Here is a 20605-nt window from a genome sequence, read left to right on the forward strand (position 1 = left end):
AATCTGAGAAGTTAATAAATATTTTCATTGGACTTGCATTTGGTAAATTGGAGATTCTTACAGCTCTGTAGACAGTTGAGATAATTAATATAATGAATCCAGCTGAAACTCAGGAGCCATTTTTTATGAGACTTGATTTCTGACATGTTGGCAAATGCTTTAGACCTTCAGAACTTAAAAGAGATCACTGTAGATCTATTCAGGAAAGAAGAAATATTTTTAATGCAAGACTACAGTGTAGAGGAAATTAAAAATTATGGAAGGACTTACAGCATGATGACTTTTTCTGATCGTTCATAAGGACAAAAACTTTCCAAAAGCACCCAAGCAAACTGAACTTGTAGTTTTTGAGAGCTGTTCAGTCCTAAAGCAACCTTTCTGAAGGAAGGGAATGACTGCTCGAATGATCCAATGGATTCAGTGGGTATTTAATGTGGAAATGCAAGTGCATGTTACAGTTTCTTTTCAACAGACTAGTAATCTTTGTCATGTGCCTGAAGCTGAGGATCACAGAATCATAGAATGGTTTGGGTTGGAAGGGACATTGAAAATCACCTTGTTCCAACACCTTGCCATGGCCAGGGATGTCACTCACTAGACAAGATTGTTCAGGGTCCCATCCAGTTTGGCCTTAAACAGTCCCGGTGATGGAGTATCCACAGCTTCTCTGGGCAACCTGTGCTGGTGCTTCACCACCTTCTGAGTAAATAATTTCTTCTAATATCTAATCTAAGCCTGCCCTCTTTTACTTTGAAACTATTCCCTCTTGTCTTATCACCATCTGCCTATATAAAAAGTCCCTCTCCCTCCTTTTATAAGCCCTCTTTAGGTACTGGAAGACTGTAGTTAGGTCTCTCCAGAGCCTTCATTTCTCCAGACTGAACAACCCCAACTTTCTTAGCCTTTTTTTGGAGAGGTACTCCAGCCCTCTGACCCATCTTCATGGCCCTTCAACCACGCCAGAGGATGCTGGTCTGTGGTGTTTTAAATGGTATCCACTGTTAGAGTGCAATGTAGCAAGTACCTCTGCTGGTTAGTAATTGTTTATCGAGTCTCTGTTCTTATTGTCATCTTTATCCAAAAGAAAAAAGGAAAGCCAAATCTATTTGCATTATGATTTGGTATTCCTCATATGAGAGATGCCACAAATGTTCCTTTTATTAGCAAAAGGACCTATAGCTGGGCCCAGTCATTTTATGACTTCTGTAGGCATCAGCAAATGCTGCTGGAAGAGTAAACTCAGAACAGAGTTGTCTTGTTTAATATGGGAGGTTTTTCCATAACCCTATTTGTCTGGGTTCAAGTCAAGCTTGGTTTTGCAGTTAACAGTTTTTATAAGTACTAAAGGATGTCATTATATTTGGGTTTAAAATATCCCTAAGGAAATGGAATAAGCTGTAGGAATTTTCATCAATGTTTAATTGAGAATGGTAGTGCTCCATGTGTTTCACAATTATTGTAGTGGAGATGTGATGTATGCAGTGCTTATACCAACAGAAGAAAGTAGGATTTATTGCCTATAGATATTTCTCTGGGTTGGTAGGAAGAGTTGGAGTAGTGAACACATTATCTTTGTCTGTATGCCAAATTTTAAGCCTCCTCTTTATCTGCAAGGTGCATAACTCCTTGCACAAACACTGTATTTACGACTTTAAGCATTTCTTTCTCCTTACATTTCTCTGTAAGACCTTTCATTACCCACAAGCATTTCTGTTTAATCTCGTGCGCTGTCCTTGCCGGTGCTGCGAAGGGAGTGCGGACGCCGTACCTGCAGCTCTCTGCAATGCAGGAGGGAGATTACACCTTCCAGCTGACTGTGACAGACTCTGCGCGCCAGCGCTCCACGGCCGAGGTGACGCTGATCGTGCAGCCTGGTAAGTCGGTGCAGGCATGGCTGGCTGCCTCAGGGCTGGCCCAGCCTGCTGCCTTGGCTCCAACACCTCCTCTCCTCACATTGTTCCGCTGATATGGCAGCCCCAGTGCCTGGTACCCCTGCAACAAGGACTTGTCCACCTCCATTTTCTGTCAAAGCAGGCAGTTAAGTGTAGAATCAAATGTAGAATCAAACAAAATCCAGGTGGTGATCCTGGGGGCACACACCAGCCTGGTTATGTAAGGCAACAGAGGTGTGTTTGAATCTGCTTCTAAAACCCAAATTGTAGCTCTTGAGTTTAATGTCCTACAGAGTGTGTTTTGAAAGCTGCTCAGAGTATCAATCAGTGCTTTGTTCAGTTTTCTTTTTGTTTTGCAATTCTCCTGCAAGAGTCCTTGTGTGATTTGAATTCACTTAAACAAATTGCCTTGTGTTTCCAAGGAAAAAGTGTCGACCAAGGACTTTTTGAAAGCTGCATCTTTCACATGTTTATTTAGGTTTGGGAGCCAAATGATGAATAAGCCAAAATGATCTGGGCCTCATGTGATCTTTTTAATTCCTTTCTTTTTTCACAGTCCGTTTGCCTTTTACATCCACAGTAGCCTTTTCTGCCCCTGTGTAGGTCTCACATTCCACCATGGGGAAATGTTTTATCTTCCTGTTACTGCTTAATATACCTCCTTTGTAGATTATCCCTTCTGGGGCAACTTTACAGCAGTCATTCACTGCAGAAACAAGAACATGAATTGGAAGTGTGGTGTGTCGTGGTGCCTTTTAGAACCCATTATAGTGTGGAGTTAGAAAGATGCTATTGCTGAAGTCAGGCTCAAGGGTAAATGAATATGCAGGAAAATGGTATCATTGCCAGTTTTACCATGTCACAAAAGCAGAGGCTGAAAACAGAGTAGCAGGTTATGTTTCTTTGCTAAATTCTCAAAGCCTCTCAATTGGCAGTAACTTAGTGGCCTTGAGCAGCAGAGAGAAGGGGTCAGTATCTTCTCTGAGGGCAAAGAATCAAATTAGTGTGGGAGGTTTTGAAAGGGGTGGACTGGTAGAACCAGGAGAATACCCCTCATGTTTTATGACATTTTATATAATGCATTGAGCATGCAGTAAGATTTTTGGGAGTGTGACTGTGCCTTCAGATAGGACTATGAAAAAGGGAAATACTTGCTGTGGGATTTGGCATCCTGCTTGCTGTGTGATTTGACTTGCTGCAGAGCAGACCTCCCACCTGCTGGCTTGTGCATGTCGTACTTGTGGTTTGTACCTTTTGAGCCAATATATCAAATTTTTATGTAAAATCTGATTGGCAAGCATTGCCAGTGACTACCTCAAAAATGTCATACACTAAATACTAATTTTGCAGAAAATAACAGTCCTCCAGTAGCAGTGGCTGGCCCTGACAAGGAGTTGACCTTCCCAGTAGAAAGTACTACACTGGATGGAAGCAAAAGTCAAGATGACCAAGGCATTGTCTTCTATCACTGGGAAAATATCAGGTATCGAATGATTTTACTAATCCTCAGTAAAACAGAGAACAAAGTGAAAATAATCGAGTCTAGAGCCTCTTATCTAATCATGTTGAATGATGAATCATTAATTATGTTTGAAAATTGTTTTCAGGACAATCCCACTTGGGTAAATAATAGTGTAAGAAATAGCAATTTTAAGCTGAACTTGAAAAGCTCAGACACTCTCTGCCTATGTTTTGCAATGTTTCATTTTGAGGCCTACTTTTATAAAATTAAGAGAAAATGACAGGAACTTCTGTGTCTCCTGTTAAAAAGCAAGTAGCAGATTTGGGTTGCATCCTGTAATATACAAAGTTTTTCCATTTGTGCTCAGAACTAGGGTTTCTCAGTCACTTGTTTATTGAAAATAAAGTGTCAGTCACGTTGCCTTGAACTTCCAGTAATGGGTGACTAAATCACTCTTAAATGATAATTGAAAATATTTTACAAAAGCCTATAACTCTATGTTTATGTGCAAACCTAACTGATCCTTAATAAAAGGGACAGGTATTTTAGGTCCTGCAGCTGTTGTACCTGGTACAGGAAGAGTTATGCTGGCAGACAGTACGGGTTGTGAGTGGCTCTTAGAGCAATATCATTTGCATGAAATAGCTATTAGTTATAGTTCTGTTTTCATGCTCTGATGAATAGAGACCGTGGTGAGGTTGAACTTCTGGGAGGTGTTTTCTACTCTTCTGATAGGTGGGGATGTGTGCTTGGGTGCTTTGAATGTCTTGAGAAAAGGCATTAATGAATTCTCTAAACTAAACTCATGTCTCAAATAGTTCTTTAGCCATCAGTGCTTACAGCAGTAGTAGAACTATAAAACACAAAATCAAAAGCCTGAGCAATTCTGCTGACGTCACAGTTTTGGTGGCTGGGCACAATTATTTTTGTGAGATGTTTTTTTTCAGTGGGCCAAGCTCTGTACAGATGGAAAACACTGACAAGGCAATAGCTACTGTGACTGGCCTCCAGGTTGGCACCTATCACTTCAGGCTGACTGTGAAAGACCAGCAGGGCTTGAGCAGTGCATCTGTGCTCTCCATTACTGTGAAGGAAGGTAAGCCTGGCTGCTGCCCCTCAGGGCATGGTGGGCAACTGGACACTTCATTCAGTCACTGGTGGAATGTGAAGGAAATCAGAACAGAAAGGGGTAACATATTTGGTGTTATATTTCAAATGTGTTTAAGAAAACTGCTCTTTTGTAGTGAAGTAGTATTAATTAATTTCCTTTGAAGAATTAATTTCCTTTGTTGCAAGCTGTTTGATGTTCAGTATATGCAAAATTAGTTATAATAAACATGCTCCAAAATAATATTTTTTTATAATTGTATGTCTGCATCATTAAGAAAATATGTTTTTATTTTATCTTTGAAATTAAGCTTTGAGCAGAAAAGCAGTTTTACTGTGAATTTTAAAATAACATCTAAGAAGTGACATCTCAGTGAACCAAGTTCCACTTAAAACTTTAATATTAAAAGACCTGGATTGTTTGTTTTGGTTTGTTTTTTTTTTAATTTTTTTGGTGGTGTGTTCTTATGGTGGGTTTGTTTTTGTTGGGGTAGTTTTTTTTTTTAATTATACAGAGAATCAGTTGCTGTAGTGTGGGGTATTTATTTTGTGGGGTTTTTTCCCAACATGCATGCTGTAGAGGAGGCTTTAGGATAATCACAGTATCATAGAGTGGTTTGGGTTTGGAGGGACCTTGAAAATTATCTTCCTCCAAACCTCCTGCCATAGGTTGGGACACCTTCCACTAGACCAGGTAGCTCAAAGCAGTCTGGCCTTGGACACTTCCAGGGATGTGTTGACTTCAGCAAGCCCAGGATACAGTTGGCTTTCTGGACTGCAAGTGCACATTGCTGGGTCATGCTGAGCTTCTTGTCAGTCAATGCCCCAAGTCCTTCTCTTCAAGGATTAGAGGCATTATGCTGACTACTCCCAATCCAGTCTCTGCCCAGTTTACTTGGGATTGGCATTGCTGTGACCCATGTGCATCTTGGAGAAGAAGCTGGACTTTGTTTTACTCATGAGCAACATTGCTTGAACTGTTTCAGAGCTTCAGTTAGTGTTTAGTTAGAAGTATGTGGCAACAGCTCTGCCCTCATATGTCCATGGTCTTGTTTGTACTGTGAACTGTAGCCACATTAAGTTCTACCTACAGGTGCGGGTTTGATATTAAAAATACACAGTTTTCCAATAACCAAGTTTAGTCAACTGATTTTACTTGGAAGAGGCACAGCCCTGTGCTGTTAACAGACAATGCCCTTGAGATCTGCCCAGGATTGAATTATTTATGTCCAACTATTTGTGTACAGTGAGGTATTTCACTCAGCCCCACAGCTTCCTTGAGCCCTAGCTTACTGGTTGTGTTCTGAAAAAAATCAGTGACATCTAGTTTCTGAAAAGAGAACATGTTCGTCCTTCTTTGGCTTTTTTTCACCATGTGTCCAGTGCATTAGTTTTACTGCTAGTGGTGAGAAAAAAACATTTGGGAATTAGACTTACTCTTAAGTTTCCTGATTGTGTTTTGCCTACATACAGGCATGTTGAAGATACAAGGTCTTGCACAAGCTTTTATTGGGTAATAAGTGATTTTCCAGATGAAAAGGTCCCAGCATGGTGATCTCATGCTGTGCTGTGTTTCTAAGTAGGCAGAAAATCTTTTTGCTTGACTGAGAAGATCTGATGCTTAAGTTATTGTGAGACTATAAATAGAATATCCCACAATGCTTTTTGAAAAAGATCTTTCTGCTCAAGTGCAATATGCTCAGAGCCAGATTTTGTATGCCCACTCATCCTTTCCCTGTAGCTTTGATATGAGGTTCTGTTGTTATTGTCTGTAATCATCAGGTAAAGAATTGCAGTGTGGGTGTATTGGCAATGGCATGTCACATGTTTTGAAAGCAAATCCTTCTCCACTATTTTTATGGCTAGAAAACAACAGTCCACCCCGGGCACATGCTGGTGGGAAGCATGTTCTAGTGCTTCCAAACAACTCTGTTACCTTGGATGGCTCGGGGTCTGCTGATGACCAGGGCATTGTGTCATATTTGTGGATTCGGGATGGTCAAAGCCCAGCAGCTGGGGTAAGTTTCTTGAAGGTTGTAATGTAATTTGGCTTTTGTTGTGCACGTAACTGCAGCAGGGAGAGCAGGTATGACCCATAAGATGCTGTCAGGTGTGCTGCTGGCTTCTGGTTTGTCTCTCCTGCTCTCTGTAATGCTGTAGTTCAAGAGGCTGGTAATATTTTCAGTACAGCTAGAGAATATAGTAATTAAAGACTGCAGCAGTGCAGAGTAATTGGTGATAGTATGAAGCTAATGTGTTTGAGAGAAAAATAAAATCTGAAATCCAGATATTCCAAAGGAGGAAGGGTCTGAGAGAGCAAGTACCAATAAAGTTTGAGGAATCCTGCCTGGTAGCATACAAGGTAAAGTTTAAGGTAAAAATGGTGTTTGGCATTACATGTATAGGCACCTTCCCTGACAGATTATTAGCCTGGGGCATTATGGCAGGGGATTCTGCTCCGTGAGTGGGGCAAACAGCAGAAATACCTGAGGAAAAACTTCAGTTAGTGTCAGCTAATAAAACTGGGATAATTTTTTTTCCCTATTTGCAAAAAGCTTTCTGGACAGCTCTTTGGTCTCAGGAAGATCAGCAAGATCAGTAAATCAGCAAGTACTGGGAGAGAAGAAGAAGCAAAGCCATAAAAAAACCTTCTAGAAGCAATTCACAGGAGGCTGTATGAATTGAAGAGGTTTAGCTTAAATATAGCTGGTAGAGTTGATAGTTGAAAATGCATGAGCTCCAAGGAGAAGAAATTAGGAGTTAAGGAAGCAGAACTAAAGATACCCAATTACAATTGAGAAATAATAATGTAAATGTCTTGGATTATCAAGAAGATGAGTTCTTCAGATTGTCAGCTGTGCTCTCTTTGGGTATTTTTAATGAAAATATCCACAGTGTGCAGACCCTGAAATTTGGTCACTTCCAAATTTCATTACTCTGCTACAAACGGTGAGTAGGTCACATTTGTCCCAAAAGTCAAAGCAAGAGCACACAGCATCATACCAGATAGCTGACTTGATAATGAAAACTGCAAATGAAATCTTTCTCCGAGGGTGTAACTATTCTGGACCTTGTTTTTGCAGGATGTGATCCATGGCTCAGACCACGAGGCAGTACTGCAGCTAACTAACCTTGTGGAAGGAACCTATATTTTCCACTTGAAGGTGACAGATGCTAAGGGAGACTCAGATGTTGATTCAGCAACTGTTGAAGTGCGGCCTGGTATGACAATTAAAAGGTCATCGACATGTTGTCAATACCACGTCTTTGTTCTCCTCTTCACTTATTTGTTCAGATGTTGATGAGAATCTCTCAAGTTAAAACACAGAGCAAACAGGTCTCTCTCTTTCTGCCTTCTTACTCTTCTGTGACTAGGCCCAAGTGTGTTAAAAGGTGACATAAGGATTCTTAACTGCTACAGTTGCCACAGTTAGGACCATAAATAAATAAAAATTATACTTACTAGTTAATATTTTCATTAGACTTTTGTTGCTTCTCATTAATTATAGGTTGTTTCTTTTTCTGGTTGTTAATTTGTTTGGTCAATAGAAAGAGATGGGAGATGACCATTGAATTTAAGTACAAATGCTGCTGTTCGATGGTTGAAAGTGTGGCTTTGTTTTTCTCCTTTCATCCTGAAAGACCAAAAAATTCCTCAAATAATTTCAGGGGGTTGTAATTGCAGGTGAAATAGCTAAAGGATGGAAGTTGAAGTCTCGGGAATAGTCTGAAATCTTGGGTCTTTCAGAGAGACCTTGTTTATCTTCTGGGCAATGATAATGTAGTCATAGTAATTGGATTCTGATTCTCATGAGATATCTGTGAAGTTTGTTTTGTTTGCAAGGCACTCTAGAAGTTTAGGCACCATATAACAGAAACCTCAGTTTGTAAGGGTAGGCAGGGTAAGCATACCTGATACTTCTCAAATTTACCATCCTCATTTAGACTTGTTCATTGTCTTGCATGCTACAATACAAGTCCATCTTTGGCTCCCTTTTCCTGAATTGTCAGCAGTAGATTACTAGCAGGGAACTTGGTAATTGGACTCATCTAGTGCTTACCTCTGACTTTAAGAAGTCAGCATTTAGGAGAGCAGAAGTTGCTCTTCTGCACAGAAATCTGTAAATGCTGGAAGTGAACCCTGAAGTACTTTATTTCTATTGATAAGATGCCTTACTATCTTAGGACCCACCAGGTTTGTTTCATAGATAATGTGACAAAATAAGCTGAGTACTTCTCTAAGAACACAAAACAGTTGGCTTATCAGTGATGGGGTCTTATGCAGAAAACTATAGTGTTAATAAATACTTTCAAGTACTGTATGTTGGTACTGAAGTACTTGCCAGGCTCTGAAGGAATAGCATGTTCTTCTTCTGTCAGATCCCAAAAGGAATGGTCTGGTGGAGCTGATCCTGCAGGTTGGAGTGGGACAGCTAAGTGAGCAGCAGAAGGACACTCTGGTGAGACAGTTGGCTGTACTGCTGAATGTTTTGGATTCAGATATCAAAGTTCAGAAGATACAAGCCTACTCAGATATAAGGTACAAAGATGTCCTGTTGTGCCAGAAAGACTTGTGATTTACTTTGCCTCTCTCACTGCTCAAAATTAGTTGCAAAATAATCTTTCCTAAGATGACAAAAAATGCTATACTTCTCAACAGAATATACTGTAAAAGGTGAATTTCTTGGTAGAAGGTAGAAAATTGATGAAGTAAACTCTGTAGACTGTTTTGTTTAAAAAAAAAAAATCCCATTTCTTCTGTACAATGTTTTTCTTTTTCCTTTAAAGAAAGTGCATGCATATTTCAGTGTCTTTGTTCCATACAGTGCTGCTCAGAATGAAGATCAGTTCAGGGCTCCACAGACAGAGTTCCCTAATCTTTATCAGTAGTGATGTTGGCTTTCCAGAAGCAAAAAAGACTAAATGCGATGTGCCTTTATACTTTATTGCTAAATGCATGACAAAAGTGGTCTGTGAAGTCAGCAGTCCTGACTTTAGCTGTTCTTTCTGCAGCACAGCAGTTGTGTTCTACGTGCAGAACGGGCATCCTTCCACGGTGATCAAGGCGTCAGATGTCTCACGGACTCTGCACGTGCAGCTTTTGAAACAGAAGGCTGACTTCCTGCTTTTTAAAGTCCTGCGAGTGGACACGGCTGGTAGGTTTTGATTGTACTTGCCCATCTCAGAACTTTGCAGACATTTGGCCAGCACAGCACCTGGAAACACTGCGTGAAGTCTTTCTGGCTGCCATCTGGTGTCTGGGCTTGGTAGTTTTACAAAGGATGATGTTAAGGAAAATACTTAAAATGCTTCATGATTTGTGGTAGGTAAACTGGTGTCAGTCACTCTTAAAGATGCCATCTGTATCAGCAGGCACATCTTAATCTGGTCTGCATTAGGAAGGCCTATGGAATGAGGATAAAAATACCTTAAAGGTATAGGATAATGACGATATGAGCATAAAGATACCTTTTCATACAAGATGTGCAAAACTTAATATAGCCATAAAGTAGATATGTTTCGTGTCTATGCTTCCTTCAGGGCTTTTACAGTAAACAGGCTTGTAATCTAACTTGTTCTTGTCTGCATGTATAAGGCAAAATGGATGATAGCTGTGTTACCACCTAGTCTTCTAATCTTTGCAATATACACAGGCCACTGGGGTTTCTTACAATGAACTCTTTATTTTGCCCCAAAAGATGCTTGAACTTCTAAGCTTATTTTAAGCTACACTAGTAATTTCAACCCTTTATGATCCTTAGGTATTACAGACATAACTTCTCCATAATTTAAAATCAGGACACAATGATTCAAGTACAAACAAAGTAAGCAAGCTCTGGTGATAAAATAGTCACTGATTGTGCAGTAAATTCTGTCTTTATTTACTGGTTGAAAAGGTTGTTGTTCTATTATAAATATACTCTGATTACATTCTTTCTCCACACAGCCAGCAGTCTGCTAGACTGTAGATCTGTTTGACATATAACCCCAAAGGAAGGGGAGTTTCAAAACATATCACAGTGTTATGAGCCAGATGCTTTGCCACCAATCTAGTCTAACATTAAGAGGATGTATGAAAAGTTGTCCATTTACACAACAGACCCTGTGTTTGGTTCTGTTCTTAGCCTGTCTTTTGAAATGCTCTGGACATGGGCACTGTGACCCCATAACAAAGCGCTGCATTTGCTACCAGCTGTGGATGGAAAACTTGATTCATCGTTATCTCAGTGATGGAGAGAGTAATTGTGGTGAGTTTGGACGTTGTAGGATGTCTTTCAAGAGTAACTTGTTGTCATGTGAGACTGTTAATTATTTGTTCTCGGAATGGGGAATACTTAAGAGGTAGATGCTGAGGGGAGACTAAAACAGACTGTGTTTTCCAGCCCAACAATGCTTTCTATAGAAAGATATTTGAATAGTTTTTTGAAATGATATCTTGACAGTAGTAGCCTAAATTTTGAAGAGAATCACTATTTGAATAAATAATGTGAAAACTTGGTAATGAGAGAGAGATTTTGCAACAATTTGGGGCCAGTTGGAGGATTTGTTGAATAACATGGGCATTGCAAAGCTTTTGGGTACCATTGTTGCAAAGCTGGAAAGAGGCAATTATTTCAATTTCTCTGACTGGGTGATTGATGCTTCTGTGCCAGAATATGATCTGATCTAAGCAAAGAAGACATCAGTCTTCCAGACTGACCAATACTCACCTTTAGAACCTGATAACACTGACAACTGTGAGTATACACATGTTGGAGTTCAAATTGCACATCTCTCTATATCCTGTCCTGTTTACCTGGATTTATAAATATAAATGTGGAGCTAGAAGGATCTACTTCTAATCAGCTCCTCTTATGAAGCACTACTAAAGTGCCAGACCCAAAGCACCTCTTTTTATTTTAGTTAGGGAATGATTACTGAGGTGATAACCATGACCCTTTGCAGGACTGTCAGTTCCCACACAGACTTCAGATATCTTGAGGTGGTGAAAGTGATTTTAGAGTATCTGATATCTAATAGTATATATAATGTGCACTTCTAATCTTAAAGCTTAAGGATTTTTAGGGATTCATCTAAGAATATGTTGGTGCTGAGTTTTCCTACATTCCTGTTGTCACTCCCCATTCCTCAGGATTGGTTATTTTAATGGAGTTGTATTAGAAGTTATTATATTCATATGATCTTACAAAGCACTGTTGTGTTTCTTTTTTCAGAGTGGAGTATACTCTATGTGACTGTATCTGTTTTTATTTTCATTGTGGTCATGGTAGGGCTTGCCTGGTTCTGCATCTGCTGCTGTAAAAGGTACATAATTTGTGTTTCTTTTTGGTGGGGTACACACAAAAATTGCACACAACTGCCACGTTTTAGTCCAATCCATAGCACTAAACCACTGAGCTCATTTTGGACATGCGAGGAGCTTCCTGTAGCTGTTTCTGTAGACACATCCTTCTTTTGAAAAAAAGGAGTATCCATTTGTGTGTCTGTGCTCTTCTGCATTATGAAAACCAAAAAGTTGATGTTGCAGTATCCTTCATATTAAGTGATAATTGATGTTAAAATGCTGAGAGTATACTGCAGATCTTCAGTCTCCTACTGAGCCCTGCAGGTACTCCATGCTAAAAAATAAAAGGCACACCGTGAAGGTCACTGATGTGGGAATGTTCTAGGCCATGGGAAAGGATCTGCTCCCAGTCTGTTTTATGCTTTGGACAAGAAGGGTGGGTGCCCAGGCTACATGTGGCATACAGGCAAGGAGTACTCTAGTGATCTCAGTCATGCAGACTTCTTGCTTCCTCTTCCTCTTTCCTTTAACAGGAGCATTCATACTACTGAATATTGTTTCCCTCCCTGCCTCTCCTCCTAGTCTTTCCTAGTGAGCTGATAAGAAATTCTCTTTCAAGTGACAAGCCCCTGCAAATTCTGTCACTAGAGCAAGTGTTTTTGCTGCAGCTCAAACAGCTCAGCAAATAGATAGCTTGTTCAGGTGTTAGCAAAAATAAAATGCCGTCACAATCTTTCTGGATTTTCATCTTTTTCTAGGGTGTCTTTGCAGTATGTAAAGGATGTGTAGGAGTTGATACCAATTTTATTTTTTATGGTTGAAGGAACAGTGCTGTAAATAGAAAACTTTAAATAGTAAAGTGTGTCCCATTCCACTCCCACAGTGTTGGGTGGAGCCTCACAGGCTTGTGCATATTGGATGATTATTTGAGGGATTTTTTTTTAAGTTCAACTGCTTCTTCCTTTGCCCTCATATGGCTTGTGCCTGAGAGTGAGGGCTGGTTGATACAGATCCATGTGAAAAAGAGAAGGGAATTACAGCATGGGACAGAATGTCAAGAGATTCCCTTTACCTTGTGGAAGCCACATGAAAAAGACAGTGTAGACTCAAGATTTGGCTGGAGATTTGGAGTTTTTAAAAGCTTTGAGTTGCCAGATGAATTCTACAGAAGATCATGGAGGGGAGGCCAAGGCTGGCCCTTGCTGTAATGCTGGCTGAGCAGTAAGGTACCTTCTCCACTGTGAACTGTGAGGCACATGAATATTCATCTACCATGTTTGTAGTTGCTATGCTGAAATTGAACAAACTGTGGCTTAGGAGAGCAAATCAATCTGCCTTGCTTTCTTCTTCTTTTTACATCAGTGAAAATTAGCTATACTGTCTTGTCCATATTGTACAACTGCCTTACTCAGGTATAAACTAGCAATATTTTTAAGTGGAGATGAGAAAATACAATGACATTCTGTATATTGGTGTATGCATATGAAAAGGAAGCAGGGGGCAGATTTATGTGTGTCCATGAGAATTAAATGTCTTTTTGGTTACTATCTTTTTAGCCGCAAGAGGACAAAGATAAGAAAGAAAACAAAATATACCATCCTAGATAACATAGATGAACAGGAGAGGATGGAGCTGCGGCCCAAATATGGTAGGTGCTGTATGGCAGCCCGGGAGCTCACCCACCAGATGAGCAGCCAGTGTATCTATATTGATACCTGTAGGCAGGAGGAGCCCAGAAGCAGGCCTACAAGTTTGGGAATGGCAGAGACAAACAGACAGTGAAGTGGCTGGGGGATAATCAGTTAATTCCTTTAATAAAGCCTTGGGCTCAGCTTCTGCTCTGGGCTTCAGAGTTTATCTTAATTTAGAAAATTCAATTGCCCCACAGATTTTCTCCATGTAAGCCTTCCTCCTCAGCACATTCTTTAATTTGGAGCTGGTTTTGTGGCTGCACAGCAGTTCCCTCCTGACCCATTAGTGCCCTGTTGGACATCAGTAGATTTCAGCTGCTGTTTACATGTCTTTTAATTTACCTGAGTTACTGTTTTTAGCAAGGGAAATGTTGGAATCCAAGGAAGCAAAATCATTCAGAGAAATTGCTGTCCTAGCCAGACAGAGATAATGTTTCTGTAGAAATCTTGACCTTTCATTGCCACTCATGTTAATAAGGTCATTGAGTGGACAGATTGATTCCAGATTCAAGATATTAATAATATATTGGGTGTGTGCGAAGATAATCTAGTTGTTAAACTACATTTAAATTTAAATACTTATATTCACATTTCAGAGTTGTAAACTGATGGGCCTGCAATGAAGTCATAAAAGTATCTGAAATGGTATATGATACTTCTAAAGTCAGTTTTTGTATTGGTGTGTGCTGTTACATTGCACTTCAGGGAATGTTTTCACTTACCTTTCATATCACAGCAGGTGAGAACATGGTAATATGCTACTTAAACTCCAAGCCTTCTAATGAGTTTGTTTTGCTTTTTTATTGTCAGGTATAAAACACAGAAGTACAGAACACAACTCCAGTCTGATGGTCTCTGAGTCAGAGTTTGACAGTGATCAGGACACTATCTTCAGCAGAGAAAAGATTGAAAGAGAAAATTCTAGAACACTTATAAATGGGTCCGTCAGAAATGGAGTTTCCTTCAACTACAGCTCCAAAGACAGATAACTGCATGAGGGTAAAAGCACAGAACACCCTGGCGTGACACATCTGAAACATGTTGGCCCACTTCTGTTTTTCCAGAACCAAAATCTTCCTAAAATATCAACTAATTGCAGATTAAAGGGTAAATTTTTAGCACAGGTAGGGGAAGGCAGAAGGAGGGAGAAAGGATTAGATTGTCAGCTAACTCCTCTTGTCACCATTATAGGAACAAGACAAAGCACATTTTTTTTCTTGCATGTTCTGTGCTGAATGTTTGAACTTCAGAAGGCCTTTTTTTCTGTATCACTGCTACAAAACTAGCCAGGGCTATTCTGCTACAAACTATGGTAACTAACAAAGGCATACAGATTCATATGTGCTCCTAACGCTCTCTTTGAGAAGTGGTGTGATTTACAACAGCAAAAGCCAATATAGATGAAGTTCCTTACAATTATAGAGAGCAATATGTGGCCACAGGCTCCATCCTAATTTTTAGTTTAGGATGGAAACACAAAGATTTTTAGTGCATTGTCTTTATCCATCTGTATTTTGGGACTTCTTTTACTGTGATAGTGCTCATTGGGTAGGGTAGGTTTATTGGGTGAAAACATTCTTGTTTTCAGAGAAAGTTAAAAACTGGAATAGTTGCACTGGATCAGCTGTAATGTAACATGGTATACCTGTGTCCTGTAGGATGCAATGTTCCCTGTATTCACATGGGAGGTGTGATGTCTGCAGGGAAATCCAGCCTTAGGTTGCTTCTGTAATGATCAAATTGCTTTGGCTCTGCCGTGTTCATCCAGGAAACTGTAGCAGGAAGGACTTGGTGTGATGCACCTTGAGATGCATTTTGAGCATCCCAAACAATCTTTTTAGATCACTTTGAGGAGCTCTGGACCTTTTAAGACAGAATGCTCAGCTGAGGTGAGTTTCCATCTGTCAGCATCAAGTGCCCAATTAAAGGATGTGCTGGGCACTCGTGCAGTGAAATGTTTGTGGCAAATACCCTGTGTGGAGCAGGAGGTTCATTGTACTTTCATTGTCGTGGTAATTGGTATTGAGCAATGTTTTAGCTTGAACATGAAATTGTTTGACTTTTTTCTCTCTGGCTGTTGAGTGACTGGATGTATTGGCCTAAAGAGATCCTTTTTGGACTTTGGCAAGGGTAGGTGTATTGCAGATGTGACATTCTTGTTCACAGTCTGGGTAATTTCTTCACAGTCTGCTTGTTAGGCTTTGAAATCATGCCCCCAGTACTGATTTTGAAATCCCTAACTGAAGACCTGACTTTTACACACAGGCCTCACTTGTGGGAGCATCTGTATCAGTGGTACTGTTTAGCCATGACATCAGCTTCTCCTGGGGGTACTCTACTGAGGTACTGAAGTCTAGGGCTGCGATGGAGGAAGATGTGTTTTGATGGAGAAAGCATTCCTCTGCGAGCATTTTTGAAGAGGTTTTTAATGCTTTGGGGGTTTGTTTTGTTGTTTTGTTTTTTTTAATCCAGTGATAGAGAACCTGTTATCAGAGGATGGAGCAGTATAGAGATCAAGAGGAGAAGTTAGAAGGGTCAGGGAGGGTACATAGCCCATTTCCATCATGAGGAATAATGTAGTTGAGGGTTTTGGGGCTTTCTCCATCCTTTCTTTGAAGTCCGACACAACAGAGTAGGTGGGTTGAACACTATGGCTTCTGTGCTTCTCTTGTTAATGGGCTTGGGCAACACTCCGAACTGTCTAGGCTGGAAGAAATCAGTGGTCAGAAGTTGCAGCAACATAGCATGCTCATCACTTGTTTCATACTTTGATAATCAAGTCCAGTCAGCAACGGTCCCTAAGGCTACTAATTCAGCACTGAGGAGTATTTACCCTGTGTCCAGCCCTGCATTTTTCTGGACATCTTTGTGTGGTTGCAGGAGTCATTGTGGTGGGAGAGGCTGTGAAGAGCTAAAAAGGGCTAATACAGGTGTTGTCTATGTTTTTCCCATAAGGAGTGTGGTAGGAATGGTATGATTTGCTTTATTCAGAAACCAAGTTTCAGCTCTGTGTATGTGGGGTTTAGGCTATTTCTTGAAACAAATCTACTTTATCACACTCTCCCTCTTCTTGAGAGTGTGAGTGTGTATGTGTATATATATTTTTAAATATCTTGGTCAACAGAAGCAAGGCCAGCTTCTGATGTCTTTCAGTTCCTGCTCCAGATGTGTTAACATAATAAAAGCAGTGTTCATTTTAAAGCATTCCTGAAAAAAAACTAAAGCCCACTCAAAACAGTAATTTATTTTTGTCCTTTGAAATCCAAATGTTGGGCTTAATCCATTATGAACAACTAAACAGAATGTTCTAGCAGGAATTATTCTCTTGAAAACATGCATTTTTAAACAAGGAAATAAATTGCCTAAATAATTTCAAGTTTGTACGTGCTGTGCTGCCATTGATGCTTCTGCTAAATACTGTCTCCAGTGTGCCTTTATCTATAAGCTTACCTTCTAGGACATGTCAGTGCAGTCTGCAGCATCTGTCAGTTTTGTGAAATTAGTGACTTACATCTTTTGGGTTTATTTTATGTTTTTAAAGCCAGTGCTGAAACCTAGGATGTTCTTCTTTGAAGGTATTGAAATGTCTTTAAAAAAACCAAAAAACCCAAACATACAAACCCCACCAAAATAAATTGTTTCTGTAGTAAAACAGCTCCAGGAATCATAAACCCTGCATTTCTTAATGCTGCAGAATTTCCTCCAGGACTATTCCCCTGCCCACAGATGCACACTGGTGGGCCCAGATCATTTGGATCTCTGGTAAGTTCATGGGGCATGAGAACATATGCATGATTTGGCTAAGTGTTTCTCACTCTAACAAATAAGAAATATTTAGACCAGTTTCTCATTGTATAAGGCCCTAGCAAGTGGAATTTGCTTGGTAAATTCAGTTGTGATGATACTTTAACATCTTTGTTGCTAACAGTATTTTAGCTGTGTTTTCAAAGTTTAATATAGTTTAAATTTTTCAGCTGCTTCTGATTCTAGTTTGATTATTCCACCTGCTTGGAAGAAGTTATTCCTCTTACCATAAGAGGAGGCTTGCTTTTAATATGTGGCACTTGCACAGAAGCTGAAAGCAACAATTTCTGGCTCTGTGAATTTGTGGTATCATGTTTGTGTCACTTGGGCAAGCATGTTTGTGTCAGGAATTTAGGAGGGGCTATAGCAAGCCTTGTATCTTGATTCAGTATAATTGTTACTTCTAGAACTACTGCTTTCTTGCAGAATGTCAGTTCATACTTTGAATGAAGGGTCAGAAAACTGGCTGTAATGCAAACACAATGGCAGAATTTGGATTCTTGAGAAACTGCATCCTTAATGTGTTTCTCTACCTGAGGTATGCATAACCTTTGTTTCAGGTTATTATAGATTCCAAGCAGGTTCTCAGTCCTCATGTTTACTTCTGCACACTGTTTTCCTTCACATACAGAAAGAGTACTGGCAGCTGATTTGTAAAATTCCCAAAAGACTCATCTGCACTGAAAAGCAGAGGAGACCAGATAGACCTTGTCTTTTGTGGCTCAGAGTCTACTGAAAATAAAGAATAATTCAGTTTGGCACCTCTTGTTGAAGGCAGGCAGTGCCTCATTGCCTTGAAGTGTAAGCACTGGATTTTCATTTGCATCTTGATATTACACGCACAAGGGATTGTCCACCTATGTAAAAGGACTGCTTTTGTTTGATTTTGGAAAAAAACTTCCCAAGTATTAAACAGGTTCAGTATCCAATTATAGTATTCCATGCAGTACATACACAGCATGAAACTGCCATGGCTGTGAACAGGTAATTGTCTTGTGGATTTTATTTTCCTAACTAGAATCATACTACAGTATGGAAGAAAGTTTACCTTGGCAAATATGTTGAGATCCACATCCAAGTTCTCTGTCCTGTGGTTCAACCTGCCATATTAAGTAGAAAAAACAAAGCAAAATGCAATATGTCTAATTACAGACAACTGTTTATTTACATAGATGAAAAAGGTTATTCTTGTTTTGTGTGTAAGAATAGATTATCAACTCTATCCTTTTAGTAAAGTGTCTTATTCTCCCTCTGTCAGATGCATCAGATAAAAGTGCTGTTCAAGCATGTTTTGTGTTGTCAGCTGTTTGCTTATACAATGTCAATATTCCTTTCTTTTGTCTCCTTTGGGCAATCGGAAGTTCACACACATGCAAGGAACTTAAGAGTGAGACAGTGAGTGCATGCATGTGTTCTCTGTGCTGGTGCAAACTTTCCTCAGATACTCTGATGTTCTTGAAATAGTTGACTTCCTAGGGAAATGTTCTATTCCTGCCTTTATTCCTGTTCTATTCCTGCTCACCTCAAGTGAAATTAATTTTGCTCCATGTATACCGGTAATGGGCAGTAGTCAGTTGGAGATTCAGGGTGGTGGTAATAAAAGAACAGTAAGTGTAGTCTTCTGACATTTAGGTGAGATGTGAGAGAGGAAGATGTTCCTCCAGGAGAAGGGAAATAGGATACAGGTGAATTAGTTTCTTAATGTCAATTATTGCTAATCAGGGATCCCTAACTTGAATACTAATCCTATAATTCTGCAGTGAAGAAAAACCCATTTCATGTACCTTTTATATCCTTAACTCCCCAAGGCAAAGGAGGGAAATATAAAATTTAGAAATAAAATTTTAAGGAGGCAACAAAGGCAAATGATTTTTGTACAGGCCATGAATCAGGTGCAGATGAGCTGCACATCTGTATTTTGTCTCTGTATGAAAGCAGTTCTCCCTGTGGGTGGATGGGTGAGCTATTACAGAATTTATATTAGGAATCTGTTTCTAGAAAATGTTATTTATTGCAAATGCTATTGTATTGTAATTGGAACCATTTCTGAGCTGAAATTACTACATTTATGTAACTATTAATAAAGTTTTGTCTTTCCTTTTAGAAACTTGTCAGGTACTTTTTTAGGCATGGTATTCTGTATTGGATCCCACAGTCAGGCCAGGTTAATAGACATATGTTGTCTTCCACAGTTTTTCCATACTCAAACATAAAAGCAATGCAGTAGCTGATTCCTTCCCTCCCTACTGGCAGAAGCATCTTTTCCTAGAGAGGTGATATAATTCAGTAGATCAGAGAGCAGGAAAAAAATAATTTACTGCACTTCACAATAAATTTTCATGTGGTGCTTGTCCTTACTTGGTTTAACTGGCTGTGTGGAAGTAATCACCAACTGTCATGCCAAGTGTGTTGGTTTCACAGGTGCTGTGGCTTACTCTGTAACAGATTCCACACTGGAGTCAGCTGTTTAGCAGTAATCAGAGATACAGGTGTGCAATATAACCCAAATATACTGTTAGGGAGGGGTAGGTTATGCTGCTTGTTTCTGAACTGGAAAAGAAAAATCCTTCCATCACTGTGTATTAAGTTTGTGCTGAATTGTGATAATAAATGGTGCTATGAGATACAAGTGTCTTTCTGTAAGGAAAATCACACAGCATGAGAGCAACATTTTAAGTCTGGTTGGATACACAGTGCCACAGTCTGGGTGGCACAAAACATTGCCACTGGACTGCAAGGGAATCCTGGCAGCTAAATGAGCTGATGAGATATGTGGCCTTTGTTGAAGGATGGAATCTGCCTCTTTGCTGTTGCACCGAACGTTTGGTAATAGCAGTAGCCTTCCCCCATCCCTGTGAGAAAGGGCTGCAGCAGAAGATAATGGGCATGATTCCAACACAACTTCAGCCAGTTGTGCTAAGCTGCTTTGGCACTCACTGATGAACTGACTAAACCACCAACTTCTCATGGTTCTTCTTGGAAGGGACCTAAGCAGGAAATTTTCACCTAGGAACCCTTTAAACAAGTGCTAAAATGTAACTTAGAGCTTCTAAACACCATACTTAAATCTTTAAAATAGCTAAGTTGTTAATATGTAGTAGAACAGGTAAACATAGTTTCTGAGAGCTTTTTACACAGAGAAGTCAGGCAGTGGGGGTGTGTGGGGGGGTGTGTGTATGTTTGTAAAACAGCTGTTTAAAGAGTAACTTAGGAAAATGAACTGCAACTTGGCCATGACTGTGTCAAGTTGGAAATTTAAACAGTTTCTCAGGCTTCGAGACTGTATTAAATAAATAGAAGTAAAAGAGCTCCCAAAACTCTATTTTAAATCTTAATGAATGAAATAAAGAATTATGCAAGTAAT

General features: G+C 39.7%; 1 protein-coding gene across 3 annotated transcripts in view; it reads left to right on the forward strand.

The window, feature by feature from the left end:
• KIAA0319 (KIAA0319 ortholog) overlaps nucleotides 1–19348 on the forward strand; it is a 55639-nt gene extending 36291 nt beyond the window's left edge. For all 3 annotated transcript variants that reach the window (XM_064705163.1, XM_064705162.1, XM_064705164.1), the window contains exons 11-21: nucleotides 1751–1874; nucleotides 3243–3375; nucleotides 4302–4450; nucleotides 6328–6479; nucleotides 7545–7683; nucleotides 8842–9001; nucleotides 9475–9617; nucleotides 10587–10709; nucleotides 11676–11766; nucleotides 13303–13394; nucleotides 14248–19348. In XM_064705163.1, the coding sequence (XP_064561233.1) occupies nucleotides 1751–1874; nucleotides 3243–3375; nucleotides 4302–4450; nucleotides 6328–6479; nucleotides 7545–7683; nucleotides 8842–9001; nucleotides 9475–9617; nucleotides 10587–10709; nucleotides 11676–11766; nucleotides 13303–13394; nucleotides 14248–14426 (1485 nt within the window). In that variant the 3' untranslated portion in view covers nucleotides 14427–19348. The remainder of the gene's footprint in view (nucleotides 1–1750; nucleotides 1875–3242; nucleotides 3376–4301; nucleotides 4451–6327; nucleotides 6480–7544; nucleotides 7684–8841; nucleotides 9002–9474; nucleotides 9618–10586; nucleotides 10710–11675; nucleotides 11767–13302; nucleotides 13395–14247) is intronic.
• The last annotated feature ends 1257 nt before the right edge of the window (nucleotides 19349–20605 follow it).

This window comes from Zonotrichia leucophrys, chromosome 2, assembly GCF_028769735.1.
Source record: "Zonotrichia leucophrys gambelii isolate GWCS_2022_RI chromosome 2, RI_Zleu_2.0, whole genome shotgun sequence".
In the NCBI taxonomy this organism is placed as follows: Eukaryota; Metazoa; Chordata; class Aves; order Passeriformes; family Passerellidae; genus Zonotrichia; species Zonotrichia leucophrys.